The sequence below is a fragment of the Anoplopoma fimbria genome, unplaced genomic scaffold, assembly GCF_027596085.1.
Source record: "Anoplopoma fimbria isolate UVic2021 breed Golden Eagle Sablefish unplaced genomic scaffold, Afim_UVic_2022 Un_contig_9115_pilon_pilon, whole genome shotgun sequence".
In the NCBI taxonomy this organism is placed as follows: Eukaryota; Metazoa; Chordata; class Actinopteri; order Perciformes; family Anoplopomatidae; genus Anoplopoma; species Anoplopoma fimbria.
Genome location: NW_026553781.1, coordinates 18955 through 36630, shown reverse-complemented (window position 1 = coordinate 36630; position 17676 = coordinate 18955). Strand labels below are relative to the sequence as shown.

Below are 17676 nucleotides of genomic sequence, written 5' to 3'. Positions count from 1 at the left end.
AGCCAGGGGAACTGGTCCTGGTCCTGGTCCCCACGGCGGAGTGCCGGTTCCTGGCCAAGTGGCAGGGACCCTACGAGGTGGTGGAACGCGTGGGCGAGGTGAACTACCGGGTCCGCCAGCCAGCGAGGCGGAAGCCGACGCAGCTATACCACATCAATCTCCTGAAGCAGTGGAGGGGGGAGCAGACACCCGCCGACCCCGCTCCCTTGTCCCTGGCGGCCCGGCAGGAGATCCCGGAGGTCCCGGTGGGGAGGACCTCAGCCCGGCCCAGAGGCACGACCTGGACGAGATCATCCTCCAGCATCGGGACGTGTTCTCCGACCTGCCGGGGAGGACTGCCGCCACCCACCACGACATCCGGACGGCGCCCGGCATAAGGGTAAGGGTTCCGCCCTACAGGATCCCAGAGGCCCGGAGGGAGGCCATACGGACCGAGGTGCGCCGAATGCTGCAGCTCGGCGTGATAGAGGAGTCACGCAGCGCCTGGTGCAGCCCGGTGGTCCTGGTGCCCAAGCCAGATGGTACATTTAGGTTCTGCAACGACTTCAGGCGGCTGAACGAGGCATCGGAGTTCGACGCCTACCCCATGCCCCGGGTCGACGAACTTATCGAGCGCCTGGGCCCGGCGCGGTACCTGTCGACCCTGGACCTGACCAAGGGGTACTGGCAGGTGCCGTTGACCCGTGCGGCCCGGGAAAAGACGGCGTTCTCCACCCCGGGGGGACTGTACCAGTACACCGTCCTCCCTTTCGGGGTACACGGCGCCCCAGCCACATTCCAGCGGATGATGGACCAGCTCCTGAGGCCCCACCAGGATTACGCGGCGGCATACATTGATGACATTATCATTTACAGCCCCAGCTGGGATATCCACGTCCGCCAGCTAAGGGCCGTGCTGGGAGAGCTGCGGAAGGCGGGCCTCACCGCTAAACCGGCCAAATGTCGCCTCGGGAGAGAGGAGACGACGTACCTGGGGTACCGGGTCGGGAGAGGGACAGTGCGGCCGCAGGAAGGCAAGGTAGCCGCCATACGGGCCTGGCCGCAACCCAGGACTAAGAAGCAGGTGAAGGCGTTCTTGGGGCTGGTGGGCTACTATCAGCGCTTCATTCCCGGGTACGCCACGCTGGCCAGCCCCATGAACGACCTAACCCGTAAGGCCTTGCCAGACCGGGTCACCTGGTCAGAGGCGGCGGACCGGGCGTTCAAGACGCTCCGGGAGGCCCTATGCTCTGAACCGGTACTAATCACACCTGACTTTAATCTCCCTGTGATTGTCCACACAGACGCCTCAGAGGTGGGACTCGGGGGTCTTGTCCCAGGTCCGGGCCGGAGAGGAGCACCCGATAACCTACGTCAGCCGGAAGCTCCTCCCCAATGAGCGCAACTACTCCACCGTGGAGAAGGAGGCCCTGGCCATTAAATGGTGCCTGGAGAAGTTGCGCTACTACCTCCTGGGGAGGGAGTTCACCTTAGTCACCGACCACGCCCCCCTGAAGTGGATGGCGGGGGCCAAGAATACAAACGCCCGGGTGACACGGTGGTTCCTGGCTCTCCAGGATTTTCGGTTCCGGGTGGACCACCGACCGGGCCGGGAGCATGCCAACGCCGACGCCCTGTCACGTCGGGATGCCTGTCTGGGTGGGTTCCCCAGAGACCAGGGGCTTGAGCAAACGAGGGGGGAGTGTGGCATCCCGCCCCTGAAGCCTCGGCCTGAACGGTCCCGTGGGACCGTGAAGGACGGGGTGTACCACCCCCACCCACCAGCCGGCGACGGAGAGCACCGGGTCCTTCCCCCCAATCAGCGGGATGGGGGACACCTGGCGGCTGGGAGGAGGAAGTCCCGGAGCCACTATAAGAGAGGCAGAGACACGCATGGACGAGAGAGGCAGAGACACGCATGGACTGCAGAGGCTTGAGGCTCACGGAGACCCAAGCATACCCTTGTCCTGTCTGATAAATGAAATAAACGCCGAAGTCGGCTTAAACAAACCATTGCCACGTGTTTTCTCTGAATCCCGGCGCATTCTTCATTCCCGGATACCACACCCACTACTTTTACTTTTTCTTATGAAGCACACTGTTGTGATTACTTTCACGTTACTGAAACCTGCTTCTGGTGAACACAGACTAAACACTGACAGAAAGTAATGTTAAGTTGCTGCTGCTCTGTCGGCCACTCAGCGTCATTATGTTGAGTGAACGACAGAATGACAGCAATGTGACGTCACGGTGTCAGGTCTGCCTTCTGTTACATTAGAACGGGATGAAGCAACATTTAAACACGGCAGAATCATTTTTTTCAGTGTATCAGTCTGTTAAGGCTGTGAAGATGTTTGAAAACTTCACTGTATTGAGCAGATTGATTACAGATTACATGTGTAATAAACAATGTGTATCTCTACAGATCCAGATGTTCTGCAACCTGTGACCCGCAGCAGCAGCTATGAATGGCTGCCACCTGACAGCGAGTCCAAATAAACTGTGTTAGAATTATTATTCTGTTTATATACATCTAGAGTTAGTGTTTGTAGGTGGTGGGTACTAATTCACAATTGATTTAATTTAAATATTTTCTAGTAGAAAACGTATAATAGTCCATCTTTAATAGTCCATCTTAAATAAGACATGACTTTCTGGTTGTTAATCCAGTTGTGTTGTTTTCAACCTGGGTTAAGTTTTTACTTATTGTGTTTCTAACTCACTGTTCTCTTCTCAGTGTCTGAGCTGAGGGTTGTTCTGCTGGGGAACAGCTGGTCTGAGAGGAGTTCAGTGGGGAACTTCATACTGGGAGAGACTGAGTTCAACACTGAGGAAGAACCAGATCACTGTCTGAGAGTCAGAGGACGGATGAAAGAGAAAGAAATAGTTCTGATCAACACTCCAGATCTGCTGCTCCCCAACATCTCTGAAGACAAACTAAGAGAACATGTAGAAAACTGTGAGAGACTCTCTGATCCTGGACCTCATGTGTTCCTGCTGGTTCTACAGCCTGAAGACTTCACTGAGGAACTCAAAGAGAAGCTCTGCAGAGTCCTGAAACTCTTCAGTGATCAATCATTTGATCATTCATTGATACTGATATCAACACCCAGAGAGGAGAGTTCAGCTTTCATGGAGAAAGACCAGCCCTTAAAAGACATGATCAGAATGAGTAGATACAGATATCTGTGGCAGAAGAACCTTGAACGTCCAGAACTTTTAACACGTTTGGGTCAAACTGTAAAAGAGAACAATGAACATCTGATCTGTGATGTATTTGAGGATGAGGGTTTGATCATGACACCAAAGTCTGACCAAATGAAACCATCTTTAAACCTGGTTCTGTGTGGGAGGACAGGATCAGGGAAGACCTCAGCAGCCAAGGCCATTTTAGGTCAGACAGAGCTTCATTCAGTCTCCAACTCATCAGAGTGTGTTAAACATCAGGGAGAGGTGTGTGGACGTTGGGTTTCTCTGGTGGAGCTGCCTGCCTTGTATGGAAAACCTCAGGAGGCAGTGATGGAGGAATCTCTCAGGTGTATCTCCCTCTGTGATCCTGAGGGCGTCCATGTCTTCATCCTGGTCCTACCTGTGGGTCCCCTCACTGATGAAGACAAGGGAGAGTTACAGACCATCCAGAACACATTCATATTCAGTTAAAGTTTCATGTTTAGTCAAAAGTCAGTCTGTGCCAAAATAAAACTTGTTTTTCTGCAGATATCAGAAGAGGTTGTCATGGTGATCATTTTGGATGATAAGGCAGAATTATGTAGTCCTCCCTCTCTCCTTTTACTTTCGTTTCTCTCCTGTCTTTCACTGATGGAGCAGCAGAAGTTCCAGCTGGTGAGTAAACGACTAAAAGCAGATGAACAGAAATGATGGAATAATAAATGGAGTAGATGATCGATGACGGTCGGTAAACGCGGATCGATGAAGAGAATCGATGATTTAAGACGCAGATTGACAGACTGTCAAACAGTCTTTCTCTTGAACTGAGGAGTCAGAGGACGTCGTTTCAGTCCGAGTTTAAAGTGAAACATCTCCAGTTGTTTATGTGCAGCTCAACTTTAACATTTCATTCTTTTATTCACGGTATGTTCACTTTATTATCGGAGGTTATTCCGCCATTTCAGGGTTAGGGTTAGTTCCTCAAGAGAAACAGGAAGAAGAGTTCTGACTCATTAAAGTCACATTAACGGACATTTAGATTTTATTTAAAGAAACTTTAGAGTTTCACCTTTAAAACGTGTTCAGATATGTTTTATATGAAGATATATATATATATATATATATATATATATATATATATGAAGATGTAATGGTTTTACAGACAAGTGTGTGTGTGTGTGTGTGTGTGTGTGAGTGTGTGTGTGTGTGTGTGTGTGTGTGGTTCCTTTTATACTCTCTTGGTTTAACCAGTTATTCAACATTATATCTTTAAAATGAAACATAAAACATTATTAATATAAAAGTGTAGTTTTCCCTTTGTCTTCACTTTAACTGTGTTGATGTTTTTACTCTCTAAATGTCTATAAATCTGTTCTTGTCTGGTGATTGTCATGTTGTCATGTTACAGGACAGTTGGTGAAACAGAGCTGTTTGACTTCAGCAGACAGAAACACAGACACAAGTAAGTTTTCACTGTCTGTCCAGGTCAACAAGGATAGGACCCAAAAAGAGTCAGTGGTGGTTCCAGGAGTGTTTAACTGTGGTGGCAGAAGGATGTCCAGAGGTGACCACCAGAGATGTTAAATATGGATTTATTTTACTGCAGCAATATTCTAATAATTGGCTAAAACATAAATGAATAGGCCACATGCAGACACAGAACTGTTGGTGGTCAGTCTCCTTTTACAGAACCTTCAGAGTCAAGAAGGCTAAAATAGAAATGACCAATAAAAAGGACATTTTAGGACAATTTACTTTGTCAAACACTATTTCTGTGTCTAATGATATAAATATTATTAAGGGTGTGACGGTACACAAAGTTCATGGTTCGGTACATACCTCTGTTTATTGGTAACAGTTTGGTACTTTTCCTGTTCAAAAGGGAAAACAAAGAAAATCATTTTTTTAATTATCAACTTTCAACAGTTGCTCATTTTGCATAATTTTTTTTTAACAGTTAAGGACCTCAAATACTGGCATATTGTCACTAATGAATAAATAAACAACAAAAGTAAAGTACAGAAATGTTTGTAATGTAAATGTAAAGTATTTCTGATTCTACAAAGCTCCATCATAAGACTCTGACCTGTTGATAAGTCCTGAACTGATGCTTATGCTTGTTTATGCAGCAGCACAACAGACTGACTAAAAAGAACAATGTGAGCTCACAAGAGATCAGGAAGGGGCAAATACTTGTTTTACAGCACCGTTTATTAGCTAAGGGTTCTGGAATACATTGAATATGGGTAATATAATAACTCTTCAAACGAGGTGAGAGGAGTTAAAACACTAGATAATTAAACATTTGACTCTTTTCTCTCTCTAGGTTTCTAAACCAGAAGTTTGTCTCCAGTCGGTCTCTGAGGTTTCCAGCAGAGTGACATCATGGAGGACTCATCATCATCTAAGACCAGTAAGAGTGTTTCAGTCTGGATAACACACTGCTGTCACTGTTCACACATTACACACTCCTCATAAAAGAACCGGTCCACTTCTCTACTTTGATGACAAGGAGCCAAGTGCAATGGTTGTCTTTAGACAGTAATGTATCACCAGGTGAGATTGTTTCCATGGAGACCAGTGCTGTGTCAGTAGGAGCTATGTATGTGTTGTTGGTAATGCATTGCTTTATTTATAAGTAATATTGTTTCAGTTATTCTCCATGTTTGCTTTATTTAGATATGATTTTTTGATAGATTTACAAAGTGTTTTATTTGGTAAATTAACTGTTTAGTTTAATTATTTTGTATGAGTATATTTAGTTAAGTCTTGTTTATGAATTGGTTAACTCTGTGTGCTCCTGCAGTTAAATATATATGAGTAAGCAGGTATATACGACCAGTATGCACCTTTGAGTTTATTTATTCTACCAGAGCAGGAGAGGCAGAGATAGACATGATTTATTAGTTTTTTCTATTTTCTATTTGATTTTTTAACTAATAAATCATTAGAAACATACATTTTGCATAGACAATGGACCCTTTTGCCTGTGTATACCACTTACCCATGGTGCATCAGTGTACCTTTCATTTAAGATAGCATTTTCCAACAGATGACCACTACAGGATGTCTTTAGCTCGTCAGAGTTAAGGTGAGACAGGTGGGTCAGAAACTGGCCTCATTTAATAACTGATTCATGAGGAATCATAAAAAGAGTCATTTTTAAAGACTTGATCACAAACAGCAAGTTTATCTTTGTCTCATCACATTGGTGGCGGCTGTGGCGTAGTGGAGAGCAAGGTAGTTCTCCAATCAGAGGGTCGGTGGTTCGATACCCGGCTTCGGCAGTCGATGTGTCCTTGGGCAAGACACTTAACCCCAAGTTGCTCCTGAAGGCCATCGGTGTGGACTGATGATGAATGTTAGTTAGAGTCTGATGGTGGCACCTTGATGGTAGCCTGTCATCAGTGTGTGAATGGGTGAATGATATGTAACATACTACTGACTGTAAGTCGCTTTGGAGAAAAGCGTCTGCTAAATGACTGTAATGTCATGTAATGTAATCACCCAATGTAAGCTGGAATAGGCTCCTCCCCTCATACATCAACCTGAACAGGACACGTGATTTAGAGATCAATAGATAGAAACTGATGTTTTTATTTAATCCTGATGGCATATATTTTTACTGAACAAAACCATAACTGATGATCATATTCTATAGCAAACAAAAACACTGATGAATAAATACAAAATCATAACCACAACTTCTTGCCTAGTTTTCTCAGGAAGTCTCTGGATGTTGATACTAATCAGTAGATAATATTTATCTTTTAAGGCTGTGAAAATGTTTATTTTATACCAACAATCATTGTATGGAGCAGACTTATTACATATTAGATGTGAATGAATGAATGAATGAATGAATATCTACATTTCCTGTATCTCTACAGAGCCAGATGAGCAACCTGAGAGGACCAGCAGCAGCGACACAGGTCGCACTGGGAGGATTGTAGCTGGAGTCAGGTGGGCGGCGGTGATGGAGGAGGAGTTGGAGGTGACGGGTTGCAGCAGCAATGAAGGTAAATTAAAAATGTAACTGAGTCCAAAATATTGTTTTCTATATTAACATCTATGATTAGTGTTTAGTTGGTGGTGGGCTTTAACTCACATTTGATTTCATTTAAATACTTTAAGTTTATAATAGATGACGGATTCCTGTAAGTTCACCTTAAAGAAGATGTGAATTATATTGTATTCAACATGGATTAAGTCATAACTTAGTTGTGTTTTCAAATTCATTGTTTTCTTCTCAGTGTCTAAGCAGAGGTTCAGGGAGATCCAACTCTTTCTAGAACGACTCGGCATCCTCCAATGTGAAGGTAAATAAAGTGAAGAAAAAATTAGGAAGAAAGAAAAGAAGAGACAGAAAGAACAGAGAATGAGAGATGAATAAACAAAGAGGAAAAAACAGCTAGAAAGTCAAAGACAGCAGACGACACTAGTACTAGAACATGTGGAGAAACACAGTCCAAGTAAAGATGTTTCTATTCATGTTTAGTTTTACACTAAAGCTCTCTCCCTCTTTATTTCCTGTCTTATTTTCTATTGAGGTAGTGAGTCTTTCATTGTATTTTATATAAATATGTATCCATAAAGAGAGAGAGACTGTGTCTGAACCAAAACATGCATCATGTGTGATTAGGGGCCATAGATTCTGAGGAATCGTCCCAATGGGAGGCCAACATGAACCTGAACCTGGTCAATGTTTTGGTAACTTAAGTCACCCGTTGGTGTGAATGTTAGTGACAGCTGATTGGTCCAGTTGAACCCAGCCAATCATACAATGTAAGCTGGAATAGGCTCCTCCCCTCATACACGAACCTGAACAGGATACGTGATTTAGAGATCAATAGATAGAAACTGATGTTTCCTTCATGACTGATGACACTAATTTTAACTGCAAACAAACTACTTAATGCTTCTCTATATTCATCCACCACAAAACATCTGCTTAATTAATCAATTAAGAGGATTTGGGGCGGCTGAGGCACATGAGGTAGAGCGCTCGTCCCGTAACCACAAGGTTGGTGGTTTGAACCCCTCTACAGTCAACATGCCGAGGTGTCCTTGAGCAAGACATCCAACCCCCAGTTGCTCCCCGGGCACTTCTTAGCAGCCCACTGCTCCTCCGGGATGGTTAAATGCAGAGAATTGTAATTTCCCCATTGTGGGACTAATAAAGGATTAATTATTATTATTAAGGTTAATAACAAAGTTTCTTTAGGTACAGAGGTATTGATTCAGATTAGTATAATAATCTTACTTCAGGATGAGCAGATAATAATAGTATCAGTCTGTTAAGGCTGTGAAGATGTTTGAAGACAACAATCACTGTATTGAGCAGATTGATGACAGATTACATGTGTATTAAACAATGTGTATCTCTACACATCCAGATGTTCAACCTCTGAAGAGCAGCAGCAGCTATGAATGGCTGCCACCTTCCAGTGAGTTCAAATAAACTGTGTCAGAATTATTCTTCCGTTTATTTACATCTAGAGTTAGTGTTTGTAGGTGGTGGGTACTAATTCACATTTTATTTAATTTAAATATTTCCAAGTTTTAAGTTGAAAAAGGATGATAGTCCATCATAAATAGTCCATCTTAAATAAGACATGACTTTCTGGTTGTTAGTCCAGTTGTGTTGTTTTCAACCTGGATTAAGTTTTTACTTATTGTGTTTCTAACTCACTGTTCTCTTCTCAGTGTCTGAGCTGAGGGTTGTTCTGCTGGGGAACAGCTGGTCTGAGAGGAGTTCAGTGGGGAACTTCATACTGGGAGAGACTGAGTTCAACACTGAGGAAGAACCAGATCACTGTCTGAGAGTCAGAGGACGGATGAAAGAGAAAGAAATAGTTCTGATCAACACTCCAGATCTGCTGCTCCCCAACATCTCTGAAGACAAACTAAGAGAACATGTAGAAAACTGTGAGAGACTCTCTGATCCTGGACCTCATGTGTTCCTGCTGGTTCTACAGCCTGAAGACTTCACTGAGGAACTCAAAGTGAAGCTCTGCAGAGTCCTGAAACTCTTCAGTGATCAATCATTTGATCATTCATTGATACTGATATCAACATCCAGAGAGGAGAGTTCAGCTTTCATGGAGAAAGACCAGCCCTTAAAAGACATGATCAGAATGAGTAGATACAGATATCTGTGGCAGAAGAACCTTGAACGTCCAGAACTTTTAACACGTTTGGTTCAAATTGTAAAAGAGAACAATGGAGAACACGTTAGCTACGATGTTTTTGAGGACACAGTATCTACTTTACCAGGTGATGGTCAAAGTCGGAAACAGAAGGAAAAACAGACTCCGATCACAGATGCTGTTAAATCTGCTGGTAAGTGTAGAAACATTTCTGATAAGGAAATCAATACTTTATTAATAGACAATTCTCTTTGATGAAATTAAAACATTAAGCTGAAAATCAATGATGTCATATTTTTAACAGGGCTGCATGTTATTCCAATCAGTCCACAACCTTCACTCTCAGAGAAAACCCTTCAGACTCACAGTAAGTCAATTTATCACAATACAATCTGATTTTTAGGGCATCTTTTCAACATGATTAACCCAAATACATCCCACAATTCTTCACCATTGAAAATGATTAAATTAGAGTAAAACAATTTATCTACAATTATATCATCTTTGTATCTGATAAATGTATATTTGCAGTACAATGAGGATGCTCTCAGTGGTTCATGAGTAGAATTTGAACTTTGATCTTCCTGAAGACCACGATAAGCTCTTTAAGTTTCTTGGCGTTGAGGGCCAGATCGTCATCAGTGCACCATGCTACCAGGTGTCGGTCCACTTCCCTGTAGTCCGACTCATCGTTACTGTTGATGAGCCAACCACCACTGTGTCGTCTGCAAACCTGATGATGGTATTACGACCAAGTTATAGGCATGCAGTCGTGGGTGAAGAGGGACAGCTCACAACCCTGAAGCACACTGGTGTTCAGGGGGACGTTGAGGAGGTTTGGTTGTCTAGCTGGAGTCTGCTGGTTAGGAAGTACAGTATCCAGTTGTAGGAGGGAGATGTAGATGACCAGGACACTGAGTTTGTTTATCAGTTTGGAGGCGAGAATGGTGTTGAATGCTGAGCTGAAGTCAGTGAACGACATTCTTGAGTTGGTGTTGCTGATGTCCAGCTGGGAGAGGGCTGAGTGTAGAACTTTGGAGATGGCAACCTCCGGACTCCTGTTCTGGCTGTAGGCGTATTGGAGCGGGTCCACTGTGGGTGACAAGCAGGTTTTGAGATGAACCAAGACCTGCATCTTGAATCACTTCATGATGGTGGGGTCGAAAGCAACAACGAGGAAGTCATTAAGTCAGTGAAGTGTTTAGGCAAGATGGAGGTGTTTTTAAGCACAGGGGAACAGCTGCTTGGGCCGTTTTAAAGGTTGAAGATATCACGACCTCAGTCAGCTGTGCAAACTTCTAACTTATTTTATACTTGTCTTATTTTATAGCATCTGAACTCAGGATTGTGATGTTTGGAAAAAGCGAGGACAAAAAGACAACACTATGCAATTTCATCATTGGGAACAAAAAGTTTAAATTCAACAAAATAAACCCAAACAAGCACTGTGAGGTCACCCATGGTCAGTGGAGAGAACATCCTCTAACAGTGGTGAAAACTCCAGACATCTTCAAACTGTCTGAGGAATCAATCAGAGAAGAGATGAAGAGCTGTGTGACTCTTTGTTCACCTGGACCAAATGTTCTGCTGCTGTTAGTGAAGCCTTCTGATCTCACTGAGGAGAACAGACAGACACTGAAGTTCACCCTGAGTTTGTTTGGTCGAGATGCTTTTAAACACTCAATGGTCATCATGACACATGATGAGAGAGAAACAAGTTCCTGTGTTCATCAGCTCCTTAAAGACTGTGGAGAGAGATGGTACAGCATGTCTGCAGATGACCATAGATCACTAATGAAGAAGATTGAGAACATTGTGCGTGAAAACAAAGGAACCTTCCTCACCTTCACTGAAGAGATGAAACCATCCTTAAACCTGGTTCTGTGTGGGAGGACAGGATCAGAGAAGACCTCAGCAGCCAAGGCCATTTTAGGTCAGACAGAGCTTCATTCAGTCTCCAACTCATCAGAGTGTGTTAAACATCAGGGAGAGGTGTGTGGACGTTGGGTTTCTGTGGTGGAGCTGCCTGCCTTGTATGGAAAACCTCAGGAGGCAGTGATGGAGGAATCTCTCAGGTGTATCTCCCTCTGTGATCCTGAGGGCGTCCATGTCTTCATCCTGGTCCTACCTGTGGGTCCCCTCACTGATGAAGACAAGGGAGAGTTACAGACCATCCAGAACACATTCAGCTCTGCAGTCAATGACTTCACCTTCATTCTGTTCACTGTGGAGTCAGATCCTAAAGCTCCAGCTGTTGTTAACTTTATAAACAAAACCAAGGAGATCCAGGATCTCTGTCAGAGCTGTGGAGGAAGATATGTTGTTCTCAACATCAAGGACCAGCAGCAGATCCCAGAGCTGTTGGATTCTGTGGAAAAAATAAGACTGAAACCCGACCACACCGAACCATGTTGTTACACAACAGAAATATTTGCACATGCCCAAATAAAAAAGATCAGCGCACTACAGACTGAACTGAAGAACCTCAGTACACAAAGCAAAGTCACCTGTAAGTATTGTACATTTCAATATTTATTTTTATATAATAATAAATCATAAAAAAAGTTTGTCCTAATCCATCCAGTGGCCCTCATACCTTTACAGTCTATACCAGGGGTGTCAAACATGCGGCCCGCGGGCCGGATCCAGCCCGCCAGGGGGTCCAGCTCGCCCGCCTGATGACTTTGCCAAATGTGAAAATTACAGAAAGACATAAATTGCATTTCTATAAAAGTAGCTGCTATTCCTAATCAGTCCACTGGAGGTCGCACTGTATCAGTAAGAGCATGCCATAGACTGTAAAACAAGTAAAGAGTAAGAGTAGCGATTTACACTGAGAACCAGAACTAAACAGCAGATGGCATCAACCCGCCTTTTTAATGCGTCCGGTCTTTTGCTGTCAAAAGCGTGACACCCTCACCCCCAAATGTCTGTCAAAAAAGAGAAAAGTGGACACAGAGTGCAGAGTTTTCCAAGAAAAATGGACCACATCCTATTTTTTTTACAAAGGTAACTGGAAAACCTGCGTGTTTGTTGTGTTCTCAGCAAGTTTCTGTGCTCAAAGAATATAATATTCGGCGCCACTATGAGACTCACCATGGCGAAAAATACGACCGCTTGCAAGGACAACTGAGAAAAGAGAAGATAAATGACCTGCTAGCAAGTCTAAAGAAACAACAGTCCGTTTTTACCCGCAGCCGAGAGATAAGTGATGCAGCAGTGAAAGCTAGCTACCTTATTGCTAACGAAATAGCAATAAGGTAGCTAGCATCAGCCAAAACATTGTTTGTTGCAGCCTTCAAAGCCATACTGTGAGGGTGAGTTCGTGAAAACACGCATGCTGAAGGCTGCAGAAATCGTGTGCCCCGAGGAGCGACAGGCTTTTGCCAACATTAGCCTAACGAGGAATACTGTGTTTTATTTTAATAGCTCCCACGTTTGTTTGTATTTTGTGGTGAGTCAGTTCAGGTGTACAGATAACTACACAGATGTGGAAATGTTAGTTAGTACATTTAAAACATTTTTTAGATCTTGAGAAGTTTATTTGGAAACTTGAGAAGTTTATTTGGCTGATGTCTGAGTTTTTGGTCTTTATGTTTCTAGTTTATTGTAGAAAGACCTTAAAATAGGGTTTATCATCCAAAAACCTTCACCAATGACTTAAACATAGAGAAATATTGTCGTTATGTTTGCGTTATTATGCTATGATTTTACTGGTCTGGCCCACCTGAGATCAGAGTGGGCAGTATGTGGCCCCTTAACTAAAATGAGTTTGACACCCCTGGTCTATACTGTAGCTACTGTCACCATTTAAAGTAACTCCAGGTCTTTTATTTCCCAGGTGATGAAGAGAAGCAGAGCCCAGAGTGTCTCAGGATTGTGCTGATAGGAAAGACTGGCAGCGGAAAGAGCTCCTCAGGAAACACCATTCTAGGAAGAAAGGAGTTCAGAGCTAAAGCATGTTCGACATCAATCACCAAACGTTGTCAGAAAGCAGAGAGTGAAGTGGACGGTCGTCCCGTCGTCGTGGTCGACACTCCTGGTCTGTTTGACACAACTTTGTCCCATGAAGAGGTTAATGAGGAGATGGTGAAATGCATCAGTCTTCTGGCTCCTGGACCACATGTCTTCCTGCTGGTGTTACAAATTGGCAGATTTACACCAGAGGAAAAGGAGACATTAAAACTCATCAAGGAGGGCTTTGGGAAAAACGCTGAAAAGTTCATCATCATTCTTTTAACTGGAGGAGATTCACTGCAGGAGGAAGAGCAGACCATTGATGAGTACATTGAAGGATGTGATGATTCTTTAAAGAAACTGATCGCTGACTGTGGAGGAAGGTTCCATGTGTTTAAAAACCGCGAGAAACACAACAGAATGCAGGTCAGTGAGCTGATCACCAAGATTGACACCATGGTGAAGACTAATGGAGGCGACTGCTACACTAATGAGATGCTGCAAGAGGCCGAGACTGCTATCAAGAAAGAAACGGAGAAGATCCTGAAGGAGAAAGAAGAAGAGATGCAGAGAGAGAGGGAGGAACTTAAAAGAAAACATGAAGAAGAAATGCAGGCAATGAAAAGAAGGATGGAAGAACAGAGAGCAGAAACTGAACACGAGAGAAAACTGAGAGCAGAACAACTTGAGGAAAAGGAGGAATACATCAAAAAGGCACATGAAGAGAGAAGGAAAGAACAGGAAATGAGAGAAGAAGAAGACAGGAAGAGAAAACAAGAGGAAGAAAAACTACGACTGGAGTGGAAACAGAAAGTTGAAGCTTTGGAACAAAAAATAAGATTAGAGGCAGAATCAAAGGACAGAAAGCTGGAGGAGAATAGAGAGATGATGAGACAACAACGAGACAACTGGGAGACAAAACAAAAAGAATGGTGGATAAAACGAGATCAAGAAAATGAACAGAGACGACAGGAAGAAGAAACAAAACTTAGAGAGCTTCAAGAAAAATTCGATCAAGAAAGAGAAAAATATGAACAGAAAAGAAAAGAAGAGGACAGAATCAGAAAAGAACAAGAGGAAAAAGAGAGAAAAGACATGGAGGAAGAACAGAGAGCAGAAATCGAAAAGGAGAGAAAACTGAGAGCAGAACAACTTGAGGAAAATGAGAAAAAGATAAAGAAGGAATGTGAAGAGAGAAGGAAAGAACAGGAAATGAGAGAAGAAGAAGACAGGAAGAGAAAACAAGAGGAAGAAAAACTACGACAGGAGTGGAAACAGAAAGTTGAAGCTTTGGAACAAAAAATAAGATTAGAGGCAGAATCAAAGGAAACCATCGACAGAAAGCTGGAGGAGAATAGAGAGATGATGAGAAAAGAACGAGACAACTGGGAGACAAAACAAAAAGACTGGTGGATAAAACGAGATCAAGAAAATGAACAGAGACGACAGGAAGAAGAAACAAAACTTAGAGAGCTTCAAGAAGAATTCGATCAGGAAAGAGAAAAATATGAAAAGAAAAGAAAAGAAGAGGACAGAATCAGAAAAGAACAAGAGGAAAAAGAGAGAAAAGACATGGAGGAAAAACAGAGAGCAGAAATCGAAAAGGAGAGAAAACTGAGAGCAGAACAACTTGAGGAAAATGAGAAAAACATAAAGAAGGAATGTGAAGAGAGAAGGAAAGAACAGGAAATGAGAGAAGAAGAAGAAGACAGGAAGAGAAAACTAGAGGAAGAAAAACTACGACTGGAGTGGGAACAGAAAGTTGAAGCTTTGGAACAAAAAAGAAGATTAGAGGCAGAATCAAAGGACAGAAAGCTGGAGGAGAATAGAGAGATGATGAGAAAAGAACGAGACAACTGGGAGACAAAACAAAAAGACTGGTGGATAAAACGAGATCAAGAAAATGAACAGAGACGACAGGAAGAAGAAACAAAACTTAGAGAGCTTGAAGAAAAATACAAACAGGAAAAAGAAAAACATGAAAAGAAAAGAGACGAAGAGGACAGAGTCAGAAGAGAACAAGAGGAAAAAGAGAGAAAAGACATGGAGGAGGATCATAAGAAAAACATGGAGACTCTGAAGAAGACATATGAAGAGGAAGCCAGAAAGAAAGCTGAGGAGTTTAATGAATTTAAAGACAAACACAAACCAATAAAGGAAAAACATCGAGGCAAGATCTCTGACTTAGTGAAATGTCTCACCAAAGACCCTAGAAATCTGACACAAATAACAGAATTATTGAATAAACATGAAAACGAAATGAAGACTGTGACAGATGAGAAGGCTAAAACAAGTCTACAGGAAGAACATGAAAAACAACTAAATGACCTTATACAGAAACTTCTGCAACAAGATGACAAATGGTGTTACATTTTATGATGATATGTTTTAAGAAGACATTATAACAGCTGTATGAGATGTGTTTATTTTTCTTCTAGTTTCATTTGGTTTTTAATAACTTAAACTATAAAGCAGCAAAGAGATTTCATTGTAATATTTTACAGAGGTCTACACTGTAATGCATACCATGGCCACAGGCATACTTCTCATTGGCTGACAGGTGTCTAAATCAGCAGGAATGTTTATTGCAGCAAGCAGCATAAAAACACAAAATCAATAAATGGAACATTAATTCTGTCAGAAATAAGAGGGTAATGATAAAAGGCCACAAAAGCAGCAACACGAAGAAATAAGTTAAGAAAAATAAAATGCTAAGCAGTGTGTGGAACCAAGAGGCAGTTTTTAGATGAAGTACCCTTATTGCACCTGATAAACTTTAAGTCTATCAGGTGCAATAAGGGCTTTTTCCTGATCTTAATCGCGTTCGAGGGACAGAGGTCATCATTTGCTTCAGAGATCATGAAGCAACTTGACTCCAATTTTTGATTTGTGATATTGTGCTATAGAAATAACATTGGCTTGACTTAATACAAGAAAACTTCACCTCGTTTTTGGAAACCTGTATCTCTGACTTTAGGGTGAGGATCTAAAGATACATAGGACTTTTAATCAGGTTGAGTTATTTTTACAGACAACATTATGTCAGTGACGTTACGACACTGAATCACACATACACATACATTCGCAACTTTCACCACAAGTTACAACGTTAACCACAAGCGTTTACGTTAATCACGTGCAAACTTTCAGCGCCAAGAAACTTCGCAAAAGACTGGTGTCTTCTGCCCAAGCGGCAAAATTAGTAGGCATGAGAACACGTTGCAATGTCTGCCTATGAAATTGAAAAATGCACAAAAGAACCCACAATATGACAAATACAAAAAAAACATTCAAAGTAGTATCAGATATACCAACCCATTGCAGATGTCTATTTATTATGCCATACACTCTATCAAAAGCTGCACTTAAGTCGTGTAAAATCACAGCTGCAAATCCTGACTGAAAGGCTCATGAAAGGGAACAAATGAGTGGTGGGGCAAAAGAGATCGGGAAAATAAACAGAAAGAACGTACAGCACTTGAAACTTGAGCAGGAAAAGGAAAAATATGAAAACAACAGAAAAGAAGAGGATAGAATCAGAAGAGAAAAATTAGGAAAAATGTGAAAAGAATTGGAGGGAAACTTTGAGAAATCCCTGATGGATATGAAGAAGGCATTTGAAGAGAAAGCCAGAACGACAGCGGAGGAATTCAATGAATTCAGAGAGAAACACACGAAGGAGTTGAAAGAGCTTGAGGAACGACTGAAAGACAAAGATGAACAGTATGACATTTTAAAGGCACTCTCAGCTCACAATGAAGAATATATGAAGAAAAAACATCAAGAAGAAACCCATGACCTCATGAGGTGTCTCACCAAAAACAGAAAAAAGGTCAAAAAGATCAGTGACTTACTGAGAAAACAGGAACAAGAAATAAGTAGTCTGGAAAATCTGGAGCAAAATGAAAACCTGCAGAAATCACATGAAGAACAATTAAGTGAGTTGATAGCAGAACTTCTGAAAGAACCTGACAAACCCGGCTGGTGTTCCATCTTATGAGGCGTCTGATTTTGAAGCCATGCTAGTGGCGTGGCAATGTCAGTCAGCCAACAACTATTGGATGGATTGCCAATAAATTTGGTTCAGACATTCATGTTCCCCAGAGGATGGATCCTACTGACTTTGATGATCCTCTGACTTTCCTCTGGCGCCACCATGAGGTTGACATCTTAGTTTTTTTGTGAAACATGTCAACAACTATTGGATGGATTGTGATGAATCTTGGATCAGACATTCATGTTCCCCACAGGATGAACTGTAATAACTTTGGAGATCCTCTGACCTTCCATCTAGTGCCATCCTCAGGTCAACATGTTCATGTGTCCAATACTTTTGTTTTCTTTCTACAGCCTATAATCACCTTCACTCTGTGGACTTTTGTATATTTTGATATTATGAATGTTGTAGACGGAGAAGGTTTTT

At 42.5% G+C, this 17676-nt stretch overlaps 1 protein-coding gene and 1 long non-coding RNA gene across 2 annotated transcripts; both read left to right on the top strand.

Annotated features, from left to right (window-relative positions):
* Window positions 1–3789: 3789 nt before the first annotated feature.
* On the top strand, window positions 3790–7160 carry LOC129116832 (uncharacterized). The gene is made up of 4 exons (XR_008533705.1): window positions 3790–3822; window positions 4556–4609; window positions 5474–5560; window positions 7038–7160. It is a non-coding gene; the product is annotated as an uncharacterized LOC129116832 (long non-coding RNA).
* A 1657-nt stretch (window positions 7161–8817) lies between these two features.
* On the top strand, window positions 8818–16847 carry LOC129116829 (trichohyalin-like). The gene is made up of 4 exons (XM_054627518.1): window positions 8818–9489; window positions 9601–9663; window positions 10627–11805; window positions 13138–16847. The coding sequence occupies exons 1-4, from the start codon at window positions 8985–8987 to the stop codon at window positions 15630–15632; spliced, it is 4242 nt and encodes a 1413-aa protein (XP_054483493.1). The 5' UTR covers window positions 8818–8984; the 3' UTR covers window positions 15633–16847.
* Window positions 16848–17676: the final 829 nt, after the last annotated feature.